General features: G+C 34.4%; 1 protein-coding gene across 1 annotated transcript in view; it reads right to left on the bottom strand.

The window, feature by feature from the left end:
• LOC107747281 (protocadherin-15-like) overlaps positions 1 to 22,089 on the bottom strand; it is a 187,002-nt gene that overhangs the window by 152,001 nt on the left and 12,912 nt on the right. Inside the window, exon 2 of the mRNA XM_016561750.1 lies at positions 15,606 to 15,724. Within this exon, the coding sequence (XP_016417236.1) occupies positions 15,606 to 15,696 (91 nt within the window). The 5' untranslated portion in view covers positions 15,697 to 15,724. The remainder of the gene's footprint in view (positions 1 to 15,605; positions 15,725 to 22,089) is intronic.

Genomic DNA, 22,089 nt, shown 5'->3' with positions numbered 1-22,089 from the left:
AGTTGGCCAGTGAAAACAATGGATTTTTTTTCTTTGTACTTCAATCAATTAAATAAAGGTTAAATAGAACAAACGACATATTCTTGATTTTATGGCATTTCACAAAACGTCCCAACTTTTCTGGAACTGGGGATGTAGAAAGATGGGATACATATGCTCCTCATTTTCAAAATAGTTACTAGTTTAGTGTTGTCCTGCACTGTAAAAAATGCAATTAACAAAATGTTGGAAGGGCAAAAATATTTAAGTTGAGCTAATTTTCTTGCTTGGGCTTAGTTGAGAAGACATATTATATTAGGTATACACAAATATATTTGAAAAACATTGAATGAAGGGTTATTTTCAAATCCAGTCAACATTCAGAATGTCATTGTTTGACTAAACTAATAAAAACAAATCCAGTCAACACTGAGATCATGCCGCAGGTGCACAAGCCTGAGTGACTTCGCGGAGAAACAGTGCCGTCATCTTGTCAAATTCATGCATCAGGTAAGTGCCACTATAAATGTAATTTTTTTTAGACTAAATTTATCGACAACAACGTACAGCATATGCAATGTTTTTGAGTGGATATTTAGAAGTGTTTTATAAGTCGTATGTCCAAGAAAAGTGGATATTTTAGTTAAGTGTATGTCAAGTTAATGCGTCAGGCAAGTGGCACTGAATAAATAAATAAATAGTTGTGTACTTAAGACTGAATTGATCAAAACTTGTATATTAAAAAGGATGTGAACGTATTATTAAAAATGTATATATTTATAAACAATCGTACAACATATATAAAAACATCAAATAAGCGTTGTATGAATATGTCTGAGGGAAATGAGCTGTTTAAGTAAAGGGAACGGTCTTTCAACTTGTTTAATTGTTTATTTAATGTTATTTAATTGTCATTTAATGTCAAAAGCTGTGTTACTATAATGAATTTTAGGTTTAATTTTGGCATGTTGTATGATATTTTTGTGTTTCCGTGAAGTGAAAAGATGCATGAAGAGATTGCGCTGTCTTTCTCTTTTATAAGCCATTGATGCTTAATACGACGAAACGTGTAATGTAAACCACAGTATTGCGCTTATTTTATGTTAACATTGGCGTGTTGAATGGGTTTTTTGCGTGTGCAAACTTTTGCAAATGTCCTGTGAAGTTAAAAGACGACATTAAATGTGATTATCAAGCAGCCATGGCTCTTTTTAAAAGGGGCTAATTCTAAACACCGTTTCTGGTCTCGTGAATGGCGCCTCGGAAGAGGAGTTTGTTCTGAACGAGAATAAATAACTGAATCCTTTCATAAGGCTGTTATCAAAGCAGACTGTGTCTCAGTCAGTTCCCTAGGTAGTGAATCACTAGATTATGCACACGAGTCCCTGTACTGGTAAAGAGACCATGGCTTAGTAAACATTGGGACAATTGATCAATCAATTTGTAAAACGTCACCACTGGTTTTTATCAACAACAGGCAGGACCGTTATATTTTGATATTCTTTTTATGCTGTTTAAGGTAGCCCTATAATATGAAATGTACATGTTCTGTTACAAATCCTTGCAACAAATGAACACAGTCAACATCAATGCTCCCTGTGTTGTGTAATGGATTGAGATTTTTTTGTGTGTGTGCCAAAAAAATAGTTGCAACTTCTGTTTCATCACAAATTTAATAAACTGATATTACATTTTAAATTATTTAAAATGCATCATTTCATTTTTTGAGATAAATTGTACTTTTCTTTCTTCATCAGGATGTGGCCAAAGGTTTCATTGATGCTTTGTCATCGTTGCAAGTTTTCAGATGCTGGCCAGTCAGTTCTTCCAAGGGACCAAACACTGCCATGTGACCAGAACGCTCCACTGCAACTACATAGTGTGTGTGTACTTTCAACACTAAGACTTAAGGTAATATGTGTAAATGTTTAGAGTTTTTACTACAATTAAAATGTGCTTTATTGCTCTCAGTGGCATCTTCGCTAATATTAGACTGTCTCATTCTTATTCCGAGGTCACCATAGCCACCCAGATCCAGTTTGTATCCAGATCAGATGGTCACTGCGGTCACCCAGATCCAGTCCGTATCCAGATCAGATGATGGCACCTAGAGATGACCTTGACAGCCCTGAATATCAGAGAAGCCAATGACAACTAGATGAGCCCCAGAGACAGATCCCCTCCGAAGACCTCGTCACCTAGACCACGGGAACCAAACCAGTCCTCTGCACAATCTGACTTTGCTGCAGCCTGCAATTTAACTGATGGTTTCGTCTGGCTAGAGAAGAACGATGGAGTTTTCATTCCTTCGACATACTATTTTCCTGTTTAATACTGTAAAGCTGCTTTGACACAATCTGTATTGTAAAAAGCACTATATAAATACAGTGACTGGAGTTTACTTTACTTGAATTCAGTTGAACTGTAACACGTTCATTTATTTTTTCTGACTTCTGCCTCATTTTAAAGATGCAATTGTGAACAGTGGTAATATTTGTAAATGTTTGTTTGCAACTTGTTTAGTCTTTTTAAGTTCATTAAACAACTGTTTAAAATGAATTTTACAGTTTTATTACAAATGTAATGTTTGACAACTGGAGCGCTTTAAAGGGATAGTTCACCCAAAAATGGAAATTTGCTGTTATTTTATTGACCCTCAGGCCATCCCAGATGTCAGTGACCTTTTTCTTCAGTAGAAGAGTAAAGAAGATTTTTATCTGAAACAGTGATCCTTGGCGATTCATACACTGCACGTCTATGGCTGCCGGTTTTTGATTGTTTTGCTTCATAAGACCTCAATGTGTCCTCAGGAGCCTTTGGTAATTTGGTCTTGTCTGTACATGTTTATTTGACTCTCAAAAGCCAGCAGCCAGAGATGTGCAGTTTACGAATTGCCAAAGACAATGGTTTCACCTAAAAATCTCCTTTACTGTTCAATTGAAGAAAAAAAGTTAACTACATCTTGGATGGCCTAAGGGTGAGTCAATTAACAGCCAATTTTCATTTTTGGGTGAACTATCCCTTTAAGCCTGCATGTTTAGTCTGTATGACAAATGTTATAAATGCAGATTGTTATTAAATAAAGGCTATCATGTGTTGTAACTAATAATTTTCTTAAACTCAATATAAAATATAATAACTAGTTATACAGCAATTTCTTATGATGCCCAAATAATAAATCTTAGTTGAGGTTACATATTAAAGACATGGAGTAAATGGTTAAATTTTAATTGACATAATTTGCTCTAGTTTTCTAAATGTTTGACCAATTAAAACATTTTAGTTGAATGGACTATAAAACTATTTCAGTAAAGGTTGAGACAACTAAAAAATAACAATTCAGGCAACACTTTGAAGACAGAAATTGACTGAACATAACATTTCTGTGGAATTAGTTACTAAATAATAATTAGTTGAAACAGCTTGACATTTTTTTACAGTGTGATTTATATATTTGTTATAGTCAATTACATTTTTTAAAACTTGCTTTTCTTGTCAGTGTGGTGTCCATCTATAATAATAAGAAGAAATGTTTCTGAAGCAACAATCAGCATGATTTCTGAAAGATCATGTGACACTGAAAGCTGGAGTAGTGAAGCTTAGCATGAGAGGAAAACATATTTTAAAATATATTCAAATAGAAAGCATTTTTTAAAATAGTAGATTTACTTTTTGTACTGTATTTTTTAAACAAACAAATGTAACCTTTTTTTTTATTATTAATCCATTATCAAATCTTACTGACCTTTTTTATTAATGGTATTGTATATTATAGGCTATATTTTATTTATAATATATAGGTCTATTTTAAAAGCATGTATTTTAACCCAGATATAACAGCCCACATTAGCCCATACATAATTTAATTTTTTTAACATGACATTCATCACATATTTGATTTGACTGGACTTGAAATATCATTATCATTAGTTTTTAGTATTTCCCAAGGAGCAAAAAAGCCAAGTGGATATAAAGTAGGCTATATTTGTGAGCTTTGAATAAACTCTTTAGAAATTTGGCATTCAATCCAATTCAAGCCAATCAGCAAACAAAAAGCTATCATATACATTTTTCTAAACAAGAAAAAGCATGCTTTATCGTGTCTAAATGCTTGCTATTGTTTTGAGGGGAAGTTCGGCAGCTGCACTACAGAAAGTCAAGCGAACACTGAACTAAAAAGTTGTTGCTAAGGAAATGATACACCGTCTAGTCTAGAAGCGGGAGTATTGGTGTAAACTAGCAGCTAACACTACTACACTGGCCGCGAACGGCGCAACACGTTGCGTTAAAGCACATAGATCCCGTTATAATCAGTCGTTCAGTAACTGAGCGCAAGCGCTACAGTAAACGGATGCCGCGTTCTATTTCTGACGCAGTCCACGCGCTTGCACTACCGACAAGTTGACAAATTGATACAGAAAGTGCGCTTTGATGCATCCAGTGTAGAGATGGCGTTAGGATGCGGCAGACCATTTTCTTTGCAAGTATCAGCTCATACATCTTTGGTGTAAACTTGCCTTAACCAAACGCCCCCCCAAGAACACCTCAGCGCCCCCTGATGCTCTCTGAACGCCCCCGTTGAGAAACACTATGCTAGATGAAGGAGACTTTTGGACACGGCCAATCCAGTGCAGAGTCTGAGCAGCATGTAGAGAGTTATCAGAGCAACTCACAAAAAAATACGAACAGTTCACTTTATGTTTGCAGAAGACCACTAGCATGTGTGAGAAATAAGGAAGTACTTGTGGCAGTTGGCCTTGCAATACTGTCTTTAACTTACACAGTATGTTTGTGACTAAGGCGAAAGGAGTGAACGTTTCTGCCATAGTCTTAAAGAAATAGTTCACCCAGAATGAAAATTCTGTCATTATTTCCTCACCCTCATGTATTTCCAAACCTGTATGAGTTTCTTTCAGCTGTTGAACACAAAAGAAGATATTTTGAAGAATGTTGGTAACCAACCAGTTGACGGTAGCCATTGACTTCCGTAGTATGGGGAAAAAAATACTATAGAAGTCAATGGCTACCGTCAAGTGTTTGGTTACCAACATTCTTCAAAATATCTTCTTTTGTGTTCAACAGAAGCAAGTAAGTCATACAGGTTTAGAACAACATGAGGGGGAGTAAATGATGACAGAATTGTTATTTTTAGGTGAACTATTCCTTTAAAGGTATAGTTCACTTTAAATAAAAAACTAGGCTAAGTCACAAAATCTGTCAAAGTCATGTGGATTTTAAAGGTTGATTGAGGCTCAGAAATTATTTAAAGGTGAACTCTAATAAAAGTTTCATTCAAATGCTGATTTGAATATTTCTGTGAGCATCCTTTGAGCAGAAAATCCAGCACTCTAATCAAAGCGTGTCTGTCCTGAAGCAACCTAACATTCATTAAACTACCAAAATCACAAACGTCTTGAGTCGACAGACATCAGGATCCACTGCGGAAGGAGGAACAGAATTTTCTGTATCTGTCTGCACTTTTCAAAAAGACTAACTAATTAACTGTGCCTTTGAACACAAAGAACAGTTTATACGGACGACATGAAGCCTTGATTAGACTCTTTCAAAATCACAGACAGATGGCTAATAATTTCATTACAACAACTGTAAACAATGAGTAAAAAAAATAAATTATTTTTGCTGCCACTGATTGCCTGATGTCTAACCTTGTATTTCAAATGCCCTTCATTGTATTTATATTTGTATTGTTTTATGGAGTACAGGTGACACTTGCCACTGGCAGCACCACACACAGTTACGTACAGACATTATAACTCTTTCCAAAAAAAGTTTTGAAACTCGCTTGATCTTCAGTTGTCCAGCCCAACAGACAAAACACAAAACAAGTTTTATCCTCTGGTATCACCTTTATTTTAAAAGTGATTACTACAAAAGGACTCTTAGCAAAAATGTTTTCAAATTAACATGGTCAATATGGTTTCATGCCATTGCTTGAACTACTCTTATATCTGGCCAAAACAAAACAAAACAGCATTCAAATACTGATTTGAATATTTCTGTGAAAAAAGAAAATCCAGCATTCAAAGTGTGTCTGTTCTAAAGCAACCAAAGTTCATTAAACTACCAAAATCACAAATGTAAAACAAAACAAAAAATAATCATCTCTTATTACGTTTATTTTAAAAGTAATTACTACAAATCTTTCAGCAAAAACAATTTGAAATTCGCATGGTCTGTTTTAAACTCCTTTCATTTTTAATTGTTCAGGCAAACTGATTGCTTTGTTGCAATAAATAAAACTAAACTAAATATTTTACCTTTTGGTATTACCCAGGGGCGATTCTAGGATTTTCCTTTTAGGGGGGCTCAGCCCCCAGTGAGGGTGTAATAATAATAATAATAGCCTAATAATAAAAAAATATATATATAAATAAAATAAAAAATGTTTGATTAATAGGGGTCGTATACTAAACTTATTGCAGTATTCCACTGTATTGCATAGATAGGTGTAACATTTGAGTACTAAATAAGCCAAATTCAAGTCTTCATGATCTTACACACACAACTGTTTACGGTACAAACACAAAATTTTACTGTTTGCATTTCTAGTACAACCCTCTTTCCTTAGCTCAAGTATGCAAACCTCTTTGCCACATGCACTGGAATATGTATTACATTGAAAGTTAAATTTTCAAATGAAAATGGCAACATGATCGTTTTATAAAGTATGTGTTCATATGTGCTTTATTTTCGCTGGAGGAAACAGCTGTGGTGTGATGAGGGGTGAACGCAGTGAGAAGCTACAGTAGATGGGGAACTGATTATTGCTCCCCCATGATATTTTGTAAACTGGATTTATGACAAAGAACTGCACAGATGCAGATATTATAACAATCTATCGATAAACACACACCTTGTCCTGTTTCTCACTCTGCGCCGCCGCGGCATGCGTGCGGATTGAAAAAGAACACGCTGAAAGACGGGGAGGAGCCGAAGTCTGCCGCCGTTTTCATACACTCTAAAAAATGCTGGGTAAAATATGGACAAACCCAGCGATTGTGTTGTTTTCAACCAACAGTTGGGTTAAATGTTTAACCCAACCTTCTGGGCAGTAACCCAACCGCTGGGTCAAAACAACCCAATCGCTGGGTTCGTCAATATTTTACCCAGCGCTGGGTTGTATTTAACCCAGCATTTTTTAGACTGTATGAAATTTAAAGGGGACTGAGGCGATCACAAATTTCTGTACTGTTCATGGAGCTAATCGCAAAATAAAAAAATTAACAAATTATCGACGCCCATGGTGTTATCTTTATTTTTAAATTATTTATTAAGAAGGACTTTCAGCAAAAATTAATGCAAATTCACATGGCCTGTAATTGAGAGGTTAAAGGCAGGCATGTGTGTATAATGTGATGTCAGCTCGGGACAGACAGAAAGAGGATCAACATGTTTCCAACACGACGACTTGATGAACAAACAACACCTAGAACAGACTTCAGGATGAGCCATCATGATGAGTAATGACCGCATGCTCATTATAAATTTGTGACATTTCAGGGACATTCTGTAGACAAAAAAAAAACACAGCAGACTGACAACCACATACTGAAGAACATGCTCTCAAAAGTCAATCCACAAAGACAAACCATCCAATAGGACAATAGGACAGAGGGAGAAAACAGCACACAGAGAGAGAGAGCAAAGAAAAAAAATGTGAGACATATTGATTCTTAAAAGCCTCTTTCCTCTCCACTCTTTTTCTCTTGTGCACTAAATATCCAATTTGGCTGCTCTATACAGAAGAAATGTACAGCAAACCGAAACCATCATATGTTCAAGTAAGATGTCTCAACAAAAGCACAAAGCACTTTTCACTAAACAAAACTAAACAAGCTTGTCTCTGTCTGTTGCAAATACTTACATTTCTTTACATAAGGCCATTTTTATGTCTCAGCTATTGATTTTAATCAAAAAACAAAACAGATTTCAGCCTTTTCTGTTTTTGTTGCATGGTCACGTTAAAGGGATTGTTCACCCAAAAATGAAAATTTGTTCCTCACCGTCGCGAGAGTTTTTTGGCACACGTCAGCATGACATCAGAGCAAGTCGGACGTAACTCGGACACTTTTCTAACCGGCATGCATCTCGCGGTGATCACCGGTGATCGGTTCTGCGCAGATTTTTCTCATCTCAAGCCTAACGTCATGTTGCTCAGAGACACAAAACAGTACTTTGGCTGTGTTTGGAATGTTTTTAGTTGGTGAAATAGCGCAAAAACAGCCAATATGTTGTCTAAAACGTAAGTCTCTTATCGGCAAAACGATATATCGGTCGGGCTCTAATATATATATATATATATATACATATATATATTTACATTTTAAGGTATTTGAAAAGTTTATTAAAAATTTAATTTAATTTAATGTTACATAATTTTAATTTGTAATAATTATTTACATTATTAAAATTATTAATTTATATTAAAATTACAATCCACAAAAAAGGCAGTAGCGCCAAACACTCGTCCAAAAATCCAGTATTAAAATTACAATTAAATTATATTAAAATTATATTAAACTTTAATTTATATGAAGTTTATATGTCGAAAATATTTTTAATTGCGTGTTTAAGGTTCATAACATTATAGAACATAGCCTACAAAGTTGTTTCTATAAAGTTACATAAATCAAGTTAAGCAAACTTGCGCTTGTGTGAAAAGGCTTAGCTTTACAGATGTTTATTTTCTCACATGGTCAAAAGCACATATATACGATGGAAAGTATCCAACTTCCTTTTCCTAAGGTCATTTTTTTCCAGGGAATCCCAGTGTCGTCTAATATGCCTTCCTACCTAATCTGCTGAGAGCCCATCTCTGAAATCTTTATAGCTGAAGTCTTTTATCACCGACTCAGGAAATTGGAACATTTCACTGAAACAGATATCAAGTGCTTTTGCTTTCAGAACATCCATTGGCATAAGAGGCGGCATGACCTGCAGCTCCTCTAACACCCGTTGAGTGAAACATCACCCGAGATGTGCACAGATTGCAAACTCTTCTACAGTCAGCCAACACTTCCCATAATCAGATCAAGAGGATATTCCTGCCTCTGTCGGTATACATCTAACAGATCAGTGCTTTTCAATGACTTAGAAGATGAAAAGGCCAGCCCTGAGCTGGGAGAAAAACAAATGTCATGCAATGTTATGATTCCTTCCCAAAACTATTCCTTGAAGTGACATTAATTTTTCCAGACCCTGCTTCAGAAGTTTCTCCTAAAATTCCTTTGGGGAAATAAAAATAGAAACAAATGAGTTGACTGAAACACAGATAACTTGTATAGTGTTAGCACAACATGAAATTTATGTTTCTTGAGAAACAACTTACTAGATTAAACGGATAGTTCATCCAAAAAAAATAAATTTGGTCATCATTTACTCAGCCTCAAGTTGTTCCAAACCTGTATGAGTTTCTTTCTTCTGGTGAACACAGAAAAATGTTTAGAAAAATGTTGGTAACCAAACAGCTGACGATAGCCATTGACTTTCATAGCATTTTTGTTCCTTACTATGGAAGTCAATGGTTACCATCAACTGTTTGCTTACCAACATTCTTTAAAATATGTTTGTTTGCGCTCAACATAAGATAGATTTTTGGGTGAACTATCCCTATACAATTCAACTGATGCTATTTGTAATGACTAACATTATATTTTGTTGCAACATTATATTTTGTAGCATCGCAATAGCCATTACTTTATGGTTATTTAATATATAAACCTTTGCTACAGGGCTATTATTGTTAACTACAATAAAAAATACAAAAAATGTTACTAAAATAAATGTTAACTGACATTAAATAAAACATTAAAAATCTTAAACTTATTTTATTTCAGCTATTGTTTACCTAGGCATACTTTCATAATTATTTTACTATATCTTAAAGTTCTAAAATAACTCAAATTAAACTATACAGACATAAAAAAGACAAAACACAAAACAAAATTACTGAAACTTTAAATTTAAAAAGAAATCAGAAAATATAAAAATAAAGACAGATATATAATTTTAATAAATATAAGAGTATCAATGATACTTCATAAAATATCATATATCATAAAATACCACTGCTTTGCTGAATTTTCAGTAAAAAAATAAACATATTGTGATAGAAAATTACTCACACTGTACTGTGATATAAGATTTTGGTCATAACACTATCCATACTCTCCAGCAAGGAGACAAAATCAAACTCCGACAACATTTCTGAAGGTAGAGAGAGGATGTTACAGAGAAATAAAAATAAATAGATCAACAGACAAAGTAAAAATGAAGAGAGCCGGAGATCACAAAGCTATGCCACACCAGCTCCCAGTGTGCATCGAGACACAGCATCAAAGACAGACAGGTACAGCAGAATGAGACATAGGTGATAAACAGATAAGAGCGACTATAATAATAAAACCACACCAATATAACACCGAGTATAAAAGAGAGGAAGAAATGGGCAGAACAAGAGACAAACAGAAGGAGGGAAAAACTGATTTGATACACTCTCTGCACAGATGATGGGAGATTGGACCTTGAAAGTGATCTCTGGTCACTGTGGTGATGAGAGGACATGCAGGGTTTTGTTAGTGAGCGACTGAACGTGACCACACTAATTTCACCTCCAACACCACAAGAAAACAATTACTCTGCTTATTTTACAGCACAAGGGTGTTAGAATTAGGATTGTCTTCCATTTTTCTACTACACATCTGTATGTACTGTATGTTTCTGTTGAGTAATAATGTGTATTTTAGCACTATAGAAAGAATTTAGGGTGTTTGGCAAGAAAAGGACTGACTTGCCTGAATTCAGTGTGCAATTGTTTTGTAGTGGCACACAACATTAGAAAGCTCTAGACACTGAATATTTCAAACAGACCTAGAATCCATGAATTTCTTTCTGATGAGCTTGAGTGAATAGCAAATCTGTCATATAAACTGACACTTGTCTTCTAAGATAACTTATGTTGGCCGAATTCAAAGAAAGCATTGCACACACACGACCATTCAAAAGTTTGGGATCAATGAAATGATATGTATGCATGTGTATATATTAATAAATGCTGCTATTTTAGACTTTGTATTCATGAAAGAATCCTGAACTAAAAATTTAGCATGGTTTTGCAAAAATATTAAGCAGCACAATCATTTATAATTGGGATAATAAGAAATGTTTCTTGAGCAGCAAATCAGCATATTACAATGATTTCTGAAGGATCATGTGACACTGAAGACTGGAGTAAAGATGATACAAATTTGGCTTTTCTGTCACGGGAATACATTGCATTTTAAAATATATTAAAAGAGAAAACTGTTATTTTAAATAGTAATAATGTTTTACAATTCTACTGTTTTTACTGTATTTTTATTCAAATAAATGCAGCTTTGATGAGCATAAGACTTTTTTTTTTTAAACATTAAAATAGCTTACCAACCTCAAACTTTTGAACCTTATATAAATGTAAAAAATATTTTTAAAAATGATACTGTTATAAATACATATTTATATATTTTAATATGCATATTTTTATCCTTTTTAAGTTGTTCAATCTAATCAAAAATAATAAATAATAAAACAAACTTCTAATAAAACTTCTAACCCTAACTATTAGTTCAATCATGACAACTCTCTGAAGATTTTAGCATGGTGAGACTGGCTTTATGCTTCTTCGTTACACTACTTTATATATAATAAGAACTGTTTCTTGGGCACCACATCAACATCTTAGAATGATTTCTGAAGGAACATTTGACACAGAATATACTGAAAATTCTGTTTTGCCATCACAGGAATACATTTTAAAATATATTAAAAGAGAAAACTGTTATTTTAAATAGTAATAATGTTTTACAATTCTACTGTTTTTACTGTATTTTTATTCAAATAAATGCAGCTTTGATGAGCATAAGACTTTTTTTTTTTAAACATTAAAATAGCTTACCAACCTCAAACTTTTGAACCTTATATAAATGTAAAAAACATAAAAAAAAGATACTGTTATAAATACATATTTATATTTGAATATGTATATTTTTATCCTTTTTAAGTTGTTCAATCTAATAAAAAATAATAAATAATAAAACAAACTTCTAATAAAACTTCTAACCCTAACTCGATACAGTGCCGTGAGTATTTAAGACATGCTGCTGCTGCACAAATAGCATATAAATAACCCCGTAGCAGATCAATACAGGTGGAGCTGGGGAAGGTGGACGGTTTCAGAGAACTCTGAAAGCGCGCTGCAGGAATCTCAAGTGAATGCTAGCCAGCCATATAAATGCAAGGCAGTAAGCTCATTGGCTGCATATGCAGCATGAACCAATCAGCTTGTGCCAAGTCGTTTAACTCTCTGAATATCATCAGTTACGTTAACACCCCGTCAGAATGCGCCATCTAGAGTTTCATGACTGAACTATATATTTCATTCTCTTTAAAGCACTACCACCAAAAGCCATGAAATTCATGACCTTCAACATCAACAACAACAACAAATCATGAGATATACACTGGCATAAAAACTTAGTATGGATCACTGTGAATGTAAATGGTTAAAAATAAATGATATTTTTTAGCTGGCCACAATCATTCAAACTGGCTTTTTGATATAGCTGTCAGAATCTAAATAAATAGTAATTTTTTTTTCCTGACGATTGGAAAAAATAAACTAGGTGGAGTAGCCATGCAGTACTAAAGTATTGGACATATCCATAGTCACAATGCAACACACCATACGCATCAGGTGTAGATACAGTGTTAGCAGGCCATATACAGCTTGTAGCTCACTAGCATTGAATAGATGTGTTCGAGGAGCAGCTCTGTGTAATTACGTCCAGTGTATTTTTTAAATAACAGCCCGCCGTTTCATTCTGATGGCATGAGACTTGAGAAGCGTTTCCTCCTCCCTCTCAATTAGACAGAGAAGACTGACTCCACTCTCAAAGTGCACCTGTCGGCTGACTTTAATGGCTCACCTAGCAGCAGATATCCAGCGGAGTTTAATTACAGTGAAAGGATGAAATAGGTGCAGTTGATATCCAGCTCGTCTTTTGATATGGAGACCCAGATTTCTCTATCCACTTTTAAATGGTACATACATACTCTGAGACGTGTTCAAAGTACAGGCAAACAGCAAGAAAGAAATATAGGCATGCAGAAAGACAGCCGACATGGACAGGAGCCAAAGAAAGTGGATCTATTCCAATCTCTAGTGCACTATCAATCACTATGAAGTTACCTACCTTTTAAGAAGTGTCTACTTTGAAGCTGTAGCTTGCAAAAATAAAATCTATCAAGTAATTACATTTTTTAATTTTGCTACAAAAACAATTTTACATAAATTGAGGTTCTGTGATGATTTAAAAGAATTGGTGAATCATTTATTTGAACCAGTTCATTAAATGAATCATTTAAACAAATAAACTCCCTAAAATTAATCATATTTCCAAAAAATGTTTCATACATTTTTGACATCTTAAAATGTGTTTGATTATTGCCTCAGCTCATTTTGTTAAAGGCTGTGTGTGTAAAACAGTTATGTAATGTGTTGTGCAGCACTGCTACTTGTTGCAAAAAAAGATGCATTTACGTCAGTAGCATCCCCATGTGAAGTTAAAACACAACAAAATGGCAAATACAAGCTCTACAAGCTCTAAGCTCTAGTTGCAATAGTCAGATGTTAGCATGATGCTAGGCTAATTAATTAATACTCTAAAGGCCTTTTCACATAACTTGCATCAAGTTTTTCTCATTGTGTGACACTATGAATTTATGACAGCTGCAGAGTTACCTGCAAAACTGGCTGTTCGCCAGTCAAGCTATTTCTAAACTATTTCAGCTTTGACCCTGTTTGCTGCTGACCTGTCATTCTTTACAATGACTATTCCAAATCTGGCCATAAGTATGTGGCTGTCACACATGATTTTGCCTCACTAATGCGGTTTTTTAGAGCTAAAATAGGCAATTTTTTTTTTAAGCTTCAAACTTTATGAAGAGATCTTGAATGCCTCATAATTTCCTTTTATTCATCTATATTTACCTTATTTGTTTTATTTTAATACTTTCATATCTTTAGTTTGCTGTCATTTGACCTTTATTAGGCTCGCCTCGTCTGTAAGATGTAATTTTCAACATTAGTATGTTGCATAGCTTTAATAAAAAATAATAATAGTAATAAATGAGTAAGTAAAAAAATGACAGCTCCTTTTTTCCTTTCTTTGATGCATCAAAGCCATTGGCAGGTCTTTTTTGTGCACACGTCCCACTTTGTTGCTTCCCAGAAAAAACTAGCCTTTTGTGGAACTCCAGCATTTTGGAGGAGGTGAAAATGGCACACGACGTTTGCGGTGAAGCAAAGTAACAAATCATGTGTAAGGGCTTTGAAGGAATAAGGAACCCAAAAAAGAAAATTTGCTTAAAATTTACTCAGGCCATCCAAGATGTACATGAGTTTGAAATTTAGCATTACATCACCTGCTCACCAATGGATAATCTGCAGTGAATGGGTGCCGTCAGAATGAGAATCCAAACAGCTGATAAAAACATCACAATAATTCACAACTTGACTCCAGTTCATTAATTAGTGTCTTATGAAGTAAAAAGCTATGGGTTTGTAAGAAACAACTCCATTATTAAAACTGCAGTTCCTTTTAGATTTTTCATTCAAGTTCATCACAGAGCATTCTCGGATTGTTAGGTTTGGATTAAGTCTTGAGTTTTTGAATAGGATGAATCACAAATATAATTCTCCAGCCCATAAATAGCCAATTCATGCACAGTTGTACAGCTGCATATTAATGAGCCAAGATGTGACATTGCTTGACAACCACAAACGACACTCAGTTATACTATGTCTAGTCTACACCAAACACACTAGACAACACGCCAAATCTAAACAACTCCCATTATAATTAATGTAGCTGTCTACACTGGAAGCAACCATCTGCGACAGTTTTCAGACTGTTGTAAGAAATTGCATCATGGATATTCTGCGGCATGAGTATGGCAGAATTTCAACCGTTGCACATTATACACAATTTTACCACCCAGCCTTGCACATAACATCCTCACTGCATTCTTTAAATCATACAAAAATCCATAACAATAAACGCTGCATGAACAGACAAGGATATCTGAAAATGTCAACTATAGACGCCCACCAATCTTTTATCCTCAACCGCTAATCTGAACAGTCTGACAATAGCCACAATTTATTTGCCTCGATTTCCACTCAGCCTCGCGGCATTTCCAGCAACGTTTTGAGATTTTTATTACGGTTGTCAGTTTGTCTTTGGCAGACATGACGGTATAATTCATACATCATCAAGTGCTCAGTTTGGAGAGCTGTGTCTGGCTGCTTCAGTAATGAAGGTGTGCAGAGAAGATGCAGAGACCGATTTGCGGGACACTGCCACACAGAGATAGAGATACAATTATCTCTCTGACTTCGCTCAGAGCGTAAACGCTGAGCTGTAACATCTCATTTCACCAACTCCAGGAATGAAATCGAAAGCTATGGTTCTGGAGAAAAGGTGCAAGGTTTATTTTGCAAAAGTGGTAAATAAAATCTCTCATGTTAGTGACAGGGAAAGAATGATGGACAGAACTTTGAGTCTCACCCTCAGTGTTTTGAGCCAAGATTTGGGTGATGATAACAAACAAGCCAATCGCCAACCCCAGACAGTCCGATCGCCACCAGCGCCTCCTCATCTTCAGTTACTGCCTACTGCCAATCCACCTGCAGCGAAACAGAGAAATGGTGTTATTTTAAAGTCTAAAAAAAACAATATATCACTGTTAACTGTGCAGAACTATTACAAAATAAATAAAATATTTAGTGTAAAAATCAACAGAAAACTTTGCTGTAATGCTGCATCCGTACTGATGGGTTATTTAGAGAACATTTAGAGAATAACGGTTATCATATTTATATATATATATATGGATATAGTAACATCCACCTTGCTTTCTGCATAATAAGATCGGGCATATTGGTCAAACACGTCATCTAAGACTTCATCCTTGACACCAGTGGATGCCCGATGCCCAACACACAGACGTTCTTCTGCACAGTCAATAAATTTCTCATGGCAGCTCAAACTTCAGTACAGATTCAGTCAAAGTAAGACAAGTCTGTCAGTTAAGCTGGCATGTGGATATTGGGTCAAAGTTTCAGGCACAGTAACTGATGAGTGCACACTGAATTAACAATTGCTAAATTTACATAACAACAAAAAAGATAAGATAAAAAGATAGAAAGCAAGAAATACAATAAGAACTATGGTTCAAGGACAGTTTTAGCCCATTTTGGCAGTTTTTCTTTTTTAATAAAACACTGTATTTAATTTGTCTATTTACAATGTCTTAAAAGTGGATAATACCTTCAGAATTCTGTCATTTTTTAAAGCCTAGTTTCATAACTAGCATTTTATAAATTCCACCAATTATAAGGAATTATAAGGTTCTATTTGACATTTTTGTCAAAACAGAGTTATTCACATTCTTATTGTGACAAATTATTTACATTGTGATTTTTTTTAAGTTGTGTACATTTTGAGACTTTTATATTTAGAAAACAAAAAGGTTCTATCTATGAAGTATATTGAATGCAAAAACTTTGAAGCTCAGTATATCAAAACCCCTCAGAATGCAGATGGTGGCGATTTTGCATAATTTATAACATGCTCATTAAATGACTGTTGACTCCAAGTACACAGACTTTAGAAGGAAAAAAAATATGGGAGCAAAATTATTGGTTGTAGTGGAAATGATGTCAGAATTAAGGGACCATCATAATTTGTGTAAAATCATTTTCACACATTTATTATTGACATGGTTTATGATTATTTCATCATTGTTTACATAACCATTGTTAAAAGAAAGAAAGTTCAAATGTAATGTTTTTTTATATTACAAATTTTGAAATGTTAAAAACAAGAAATAAAATGTAAAAAATGTTATTTCATAAATAAAAATAATTTAATACTTTAAGATCGTAGTTTAGGTCAAGGGTAAAACAATAAAACAGATACAAAGGCATCTGAAAAGCAGTAAAAAATAAATGTTGAAGGCATAGTTGAACTTTTCGCATTTATTTTTTGCTGATTTTCAGATGTCTTTAGATCTGTTTTATTCTTTCACAAACAGGTCAAAAAAGTTTTATATATATAAAAAAAAAAAAATAATAATAATAATAATAATTTTAATAAAAAAATTTTAAAAAAACTCTATCTAGATGATATTTTCTGAGTTGGTCTGTATACTGGAAAACAATTCTCATTATAAAGCCATTCTCAGAAATACGGATTTAATCTAGTTTGCTTTGTAGGTTTTTGATGCGCAAGGACAGATATTACTTGACTTTGTACAAATATACACAAGGGATTACAGCATTCATTTATGCATGTGTGTGTGTGTGTGTGTGTGTGTGGCCCATCGTGAGGCTGGCTGTCTCGATGGTTGCTGCCTACACGCAGAGGTTGATGTAGAGATAAACTTAAAAAACAAGTGTCTCCATTTGATCTGTCACCTGTATTCATACTCACAATCTCTACGATGTGCCTGCGGCAGCCGTATGAGCCACTGAAACGGCTTTAAAACCATACGTTGATGTGTGTCAACACAGTCATTTAAATACAACATCAGACCGCGTCGCCGCCACTGTCAGATTCTCTATTCCCAAAAGAGCACAAGCAAGTCTCTGGAGCCTGATGGGTGAAAATGATAGTTCCCACTTTAACATTTCCACAGAGCGCTCAACAATTGTGACAATGCAGAACAAGAAGGGCTAGAGAAACATAAGAACTTGCTAACGCTGTCTTTTGTGTTCTCTGCTTTGATGTGGCGGTCTGAGGAGCATAAGCAAGGTCCAAAATTAACTTTCTGCCAATGACGGATGAACGGAGAGAATTTTACAGCCGTAAATATTTCTTACTGACCATGAAACTGTAGTTTTGCACTACAGCAAAACCGACAACATATGTTGGTGCATTTTCTGAACAAAATTTAAGTGGTGCTGGTCAGTGCCAATGAGCAGCTGCATTCCCATGGGACCTCACATAGGGCCAACATCTATGGTTTATGTATGTATATGGTTGGATATTCTGTTTGACTATCTTAGCCATTCTGATCTTAAACAAGTATTCCTTCTAATCCATTTTCAATGTAAAAACTTTTAAATATTTTTTTAAGCCAGAAAAAAATATATATTAAGTTTTAAAAACACATTCTGGATTTAATTTATTTTTCTTATTTATTTATTTTTTATTTTTTTCTTTCTTTCTTTCTTTCATAAAGGCATTTGGAACTAACTGTTAATATTTTTAAAACATTTGGTAAATGACAGAATATTTAACTCAACGTCTGGTCATAAAGTCTAACTTACAATTACATAATTAACCATATAAAATCTATTTGATATGCACATTTATAAGGCCTCTAAATTATCGACATGATCAAAACATGTTAAAAATGCCTTTACTGATTTATTAATGTAAACATTAGAATAACTTGTTACTATATTGTTAGTTTATATATAGTTAGTATATCATTTATATATAGTTATTTTATATATTTCTTTATACTGTAGTATAATATTTCACTTACTGGAATAAGGAATAGTACTGGAATAATAATTTAGTTTGTTTTTGTTTTTAGTTTTTTCAAGAAAAATCATGTTAAAATATGAGTATCAAATATAATAGATCACGTGTTGAGGAACATTTATTTGTCTATATCTCAATCATCATTGTATTGTGTTGCATTATACTGTATAATTTGCCCCTACGATAAACACTTTGAGCTTTGATCATAAAACTAAGACTTTACTGTAAATATCTTCTTACTAGGACATATTATTGTAAAATATACTGTGACAACTGACATGAATTCTTGAGAAAAGATCTTACTTTTTGGCCATATACATATCAACATTTGCACCAAACTGCATATTTTCTTGCTCAGTTTGGGCCTCTGAATAAAATGTAGGTGTTTTTTTTCAGTGCTTCATATTCTCACTATAGCATACATAAAAGCCTGATGTACCAAATATGACACAAAAATGCATATGCATATATACATAAAGGTTCAATATACAGTTCCATTCCAAAAAAAAAAAGTTTTTTCCTGACTATATTATTTCAAATGTCAGGCTTTACAGTATTAAGGAACCCAAAGACGCCCTAATGTGTAGCTATAAACTTTACTTACTGAATTACTTACTGAAAGTTACTGAATCAAACATGTTTGTGTGCAACCGAAAGTGGAACTACATTAAGTCTAACAGATGTCTTTTTCAAACAATGGATGAGTAGGTCACTCCATTATTTTACGTTGCTTTACAAAAGCCTATATTGCAAAAGGTTGTGTTGACAAACAGGTCTTAGTGCTCTTCGCAGTGTTTGAGATCAAGCAAGAAAAATAGACTCACTGCCAAAACCTGCTATAATCCTGCTAAACAATGCTGTGCTGCTTGCACATCAAGTGTAAATACTGCAACTTTATATGGCCACTGAAATGAATATGCATTGCTCATTGCACTGCAGATACAAGATGAAATAGGACATAAGATTTTAAGAATAAACTACAGACAGCTATCTAGACACACAATCACGCATCTAAAACAACTTTTGCATATGTGAAAGCACACTCTCAGATGCAGGTAGTTCTGTCATGGAGGACATCTCTCTGCCTTTCTTCTCTATGAAAAATTATTCATTATTTGCTCTCAACATGCATTTTTCCTCCACTACCTCTGTCCTTTAATCAAAGTATAATACACACACTCTCAAGCTCAGAGTCCTTTCTAAGCCTCATTAACAGTCATGGCAACAGACGCCACTTTCCCCGGCTGCTATCAGGACCCTTAAGACATGCTGGAATCTGTCTATATATCACAAACTTTCCTCTATATTTATTCCCTTCACTTTCTACGCCTTGCACGTGTGTCTGTGAGAATTACGGACAGTTGCAGTGTGAAATAATAATAATAAAAAAACACTGATTAAAACTATTTAGGCTGCATTTAGGGAACGTTCAAACTGATAAAATGTGTAGCTTGAAGGCAATGTAAATCCCTTTGGTTAAAAGCATCTGCCAAATCCATAAATTTAAATGTATATTCTTACCCTTATTTCCACACAGAAAGGATTAAAATGTTGTAAAAACAAAGATCATTTTAGTATGTTTTACATTAAAAAATAATAATAATACAATTTCAGTTTTTTGTGCAAAATTTCTGTATTAATTCAATGTTTTAATTGCTATTTTTTTGTAATTGTGAAATTGACTAGCAATTTATTTGTGAATTTTTTAACATTAAATAAACATCTAAATAAATAAATTTAATATTAATCACTTCATGCCAGAAATCCCAAATTAAGTAGACAGACGGATGACTGTTTAACTAATCATCAGATGACCAGATATGAAATGCATATCAGATTTAGAACCACATTTGAAAGTAATCCAAATTGGATGCCAAAACATTGGCTCTCATAAGTGTTTTTGCTTACTTGCATGCCAAAAGTATCGAATCTGTGCCAGATATCTGTGGAAGAAAAAAATTAATAAATAAATAAAAAAGTAAAAAAAAAAAAATAGAAGTGGTTGACAGCATAAATGCTGCCTTAGATTGACAACATTTCAGTTTTCAAGGCTGAAGGTGCTCAATAAATCAAACGGGAACCATAGCTATATGTGAAAATGCTGTTCTCTGCTACACGTTCCTATAAAACAGAGAGAGTGTGTGTGTATGTGTGCTTGTGAAATACAGTAAGTGTGTGTATATATATATATATATATATTAGGGCTGTCAACGTTAACGCGTTAACGCATGCGATTAATTTTACAATCCTTAACGCGTTAAAATACACTAGTATCAGTGAACATCATAATAATGTTAATAATGTAGTTTGTGTAAACAGCATGCTTGCTTTTTTATTTCAGATGTGAGAATAACAGTGTAAAAGAACCTGTTGCAAAGAGAGCCAAAGCAAAGCAGCCCACTTGGTCATGGAAATGGGGATTCCTGCCTGCACAAGAACCTGGACCACAGCTAAGACCATGTGATGCACACACTCCCATGAGTTATTTTATGTGATAGTTATATGTATTCTAAATAAACTACAAACAAAATATATATATACATTTCTTTTTTCCTCACATTCTTTCTTGTGGCAATTCCCTCTCAGTCACACACCTGACAGCTCATTATGCAGCTCATTATGCAGGCCTTTGTCTTCTCAGGTGTGAATCACAGCATTATGCATGATCATTCACGCCTCCTCGCATATACCTTTTCTACACAAAGTGTCTTAGAAAATTTAAATCAATATATTGTTTTCTGTGAATGAGTAAGATGATTTTCACATAATTTTGAAGCAAAAACTCTAGACTTCAAGATCAGTTCTCAAACGTCTTGTGATCAAATGTTCTGTATGTGTTTTATGGCCTTATTTCGGTGACTTTAAAATTGTAGTTTTTCACTAAGTACGCATAAACGTTGTTTTCTCAAAAACACAATCACGTACATACATGCTGCTCACATATTATTGTAGCCCAGTTTGTGCTGATTACAGTGTTATTAAACTTTAGACATTCAAATGTTTGTAAGCAACTGAAAAAAGCACAAATGTCAGGGCATGTCAAAACTTTTCCAGGCCCCAAAACACCCTCGGACCCCAGAGGGTTAACTGGTGACGCTGGGGTTCATACTGTGCTTGTGCTCCTAGACTTGAGTGCTGCTTTTGACACTGTAGACCACGCTATCCTGCTTACTCGCTTGGAACACTGTGTAGGCATAAAAGGAAGTGCTCTTGAATGAATATATATATACATACATACTTACACACACACACACACACACACACACACACTTACTGTATTTCAAAAGCACACACACACGTGTATGTATATACATATATATACATTAGGGTTGGGCCGATAGACGATGCCATCATCCATCGCCGATGGCTGATAGACATCACGATTTTGAGCCGGCATCGTGACCCCAATCCCCACCCCACCTCACCCCCCGCATCCCAATACCATGTTCGGAAAGAAAATGACGTGTAGGCGGAACCCCTAAAGGGAATAAATACGAGA

The sequence above is a fragment of the Sinocyclocheilus rhinocerous genome, unplaced genomic scaffold, assembly GCF_001515625.1.
Source record: "Sinocyclocheilus rhinocerous isolate Xijiao unplaced genomic scaffold, SAMN03320098_v1.1 scaffold1069, whole genome shotgun sequence".
In the NCBI taxonomy this organism is placed as follows: Eukaryota; Metazoa; Chordata; class Actinopteri; order Cypriniformes; family Cyprinidae; genus Sinocyclocheilus; species Sinocyclocheilus rhinocerous.
The sequence above is the reverse complement of the archived record's forward strand: the minus strand, read 5'-3'. Positions and strand labels throughout refer to the sequence as shown.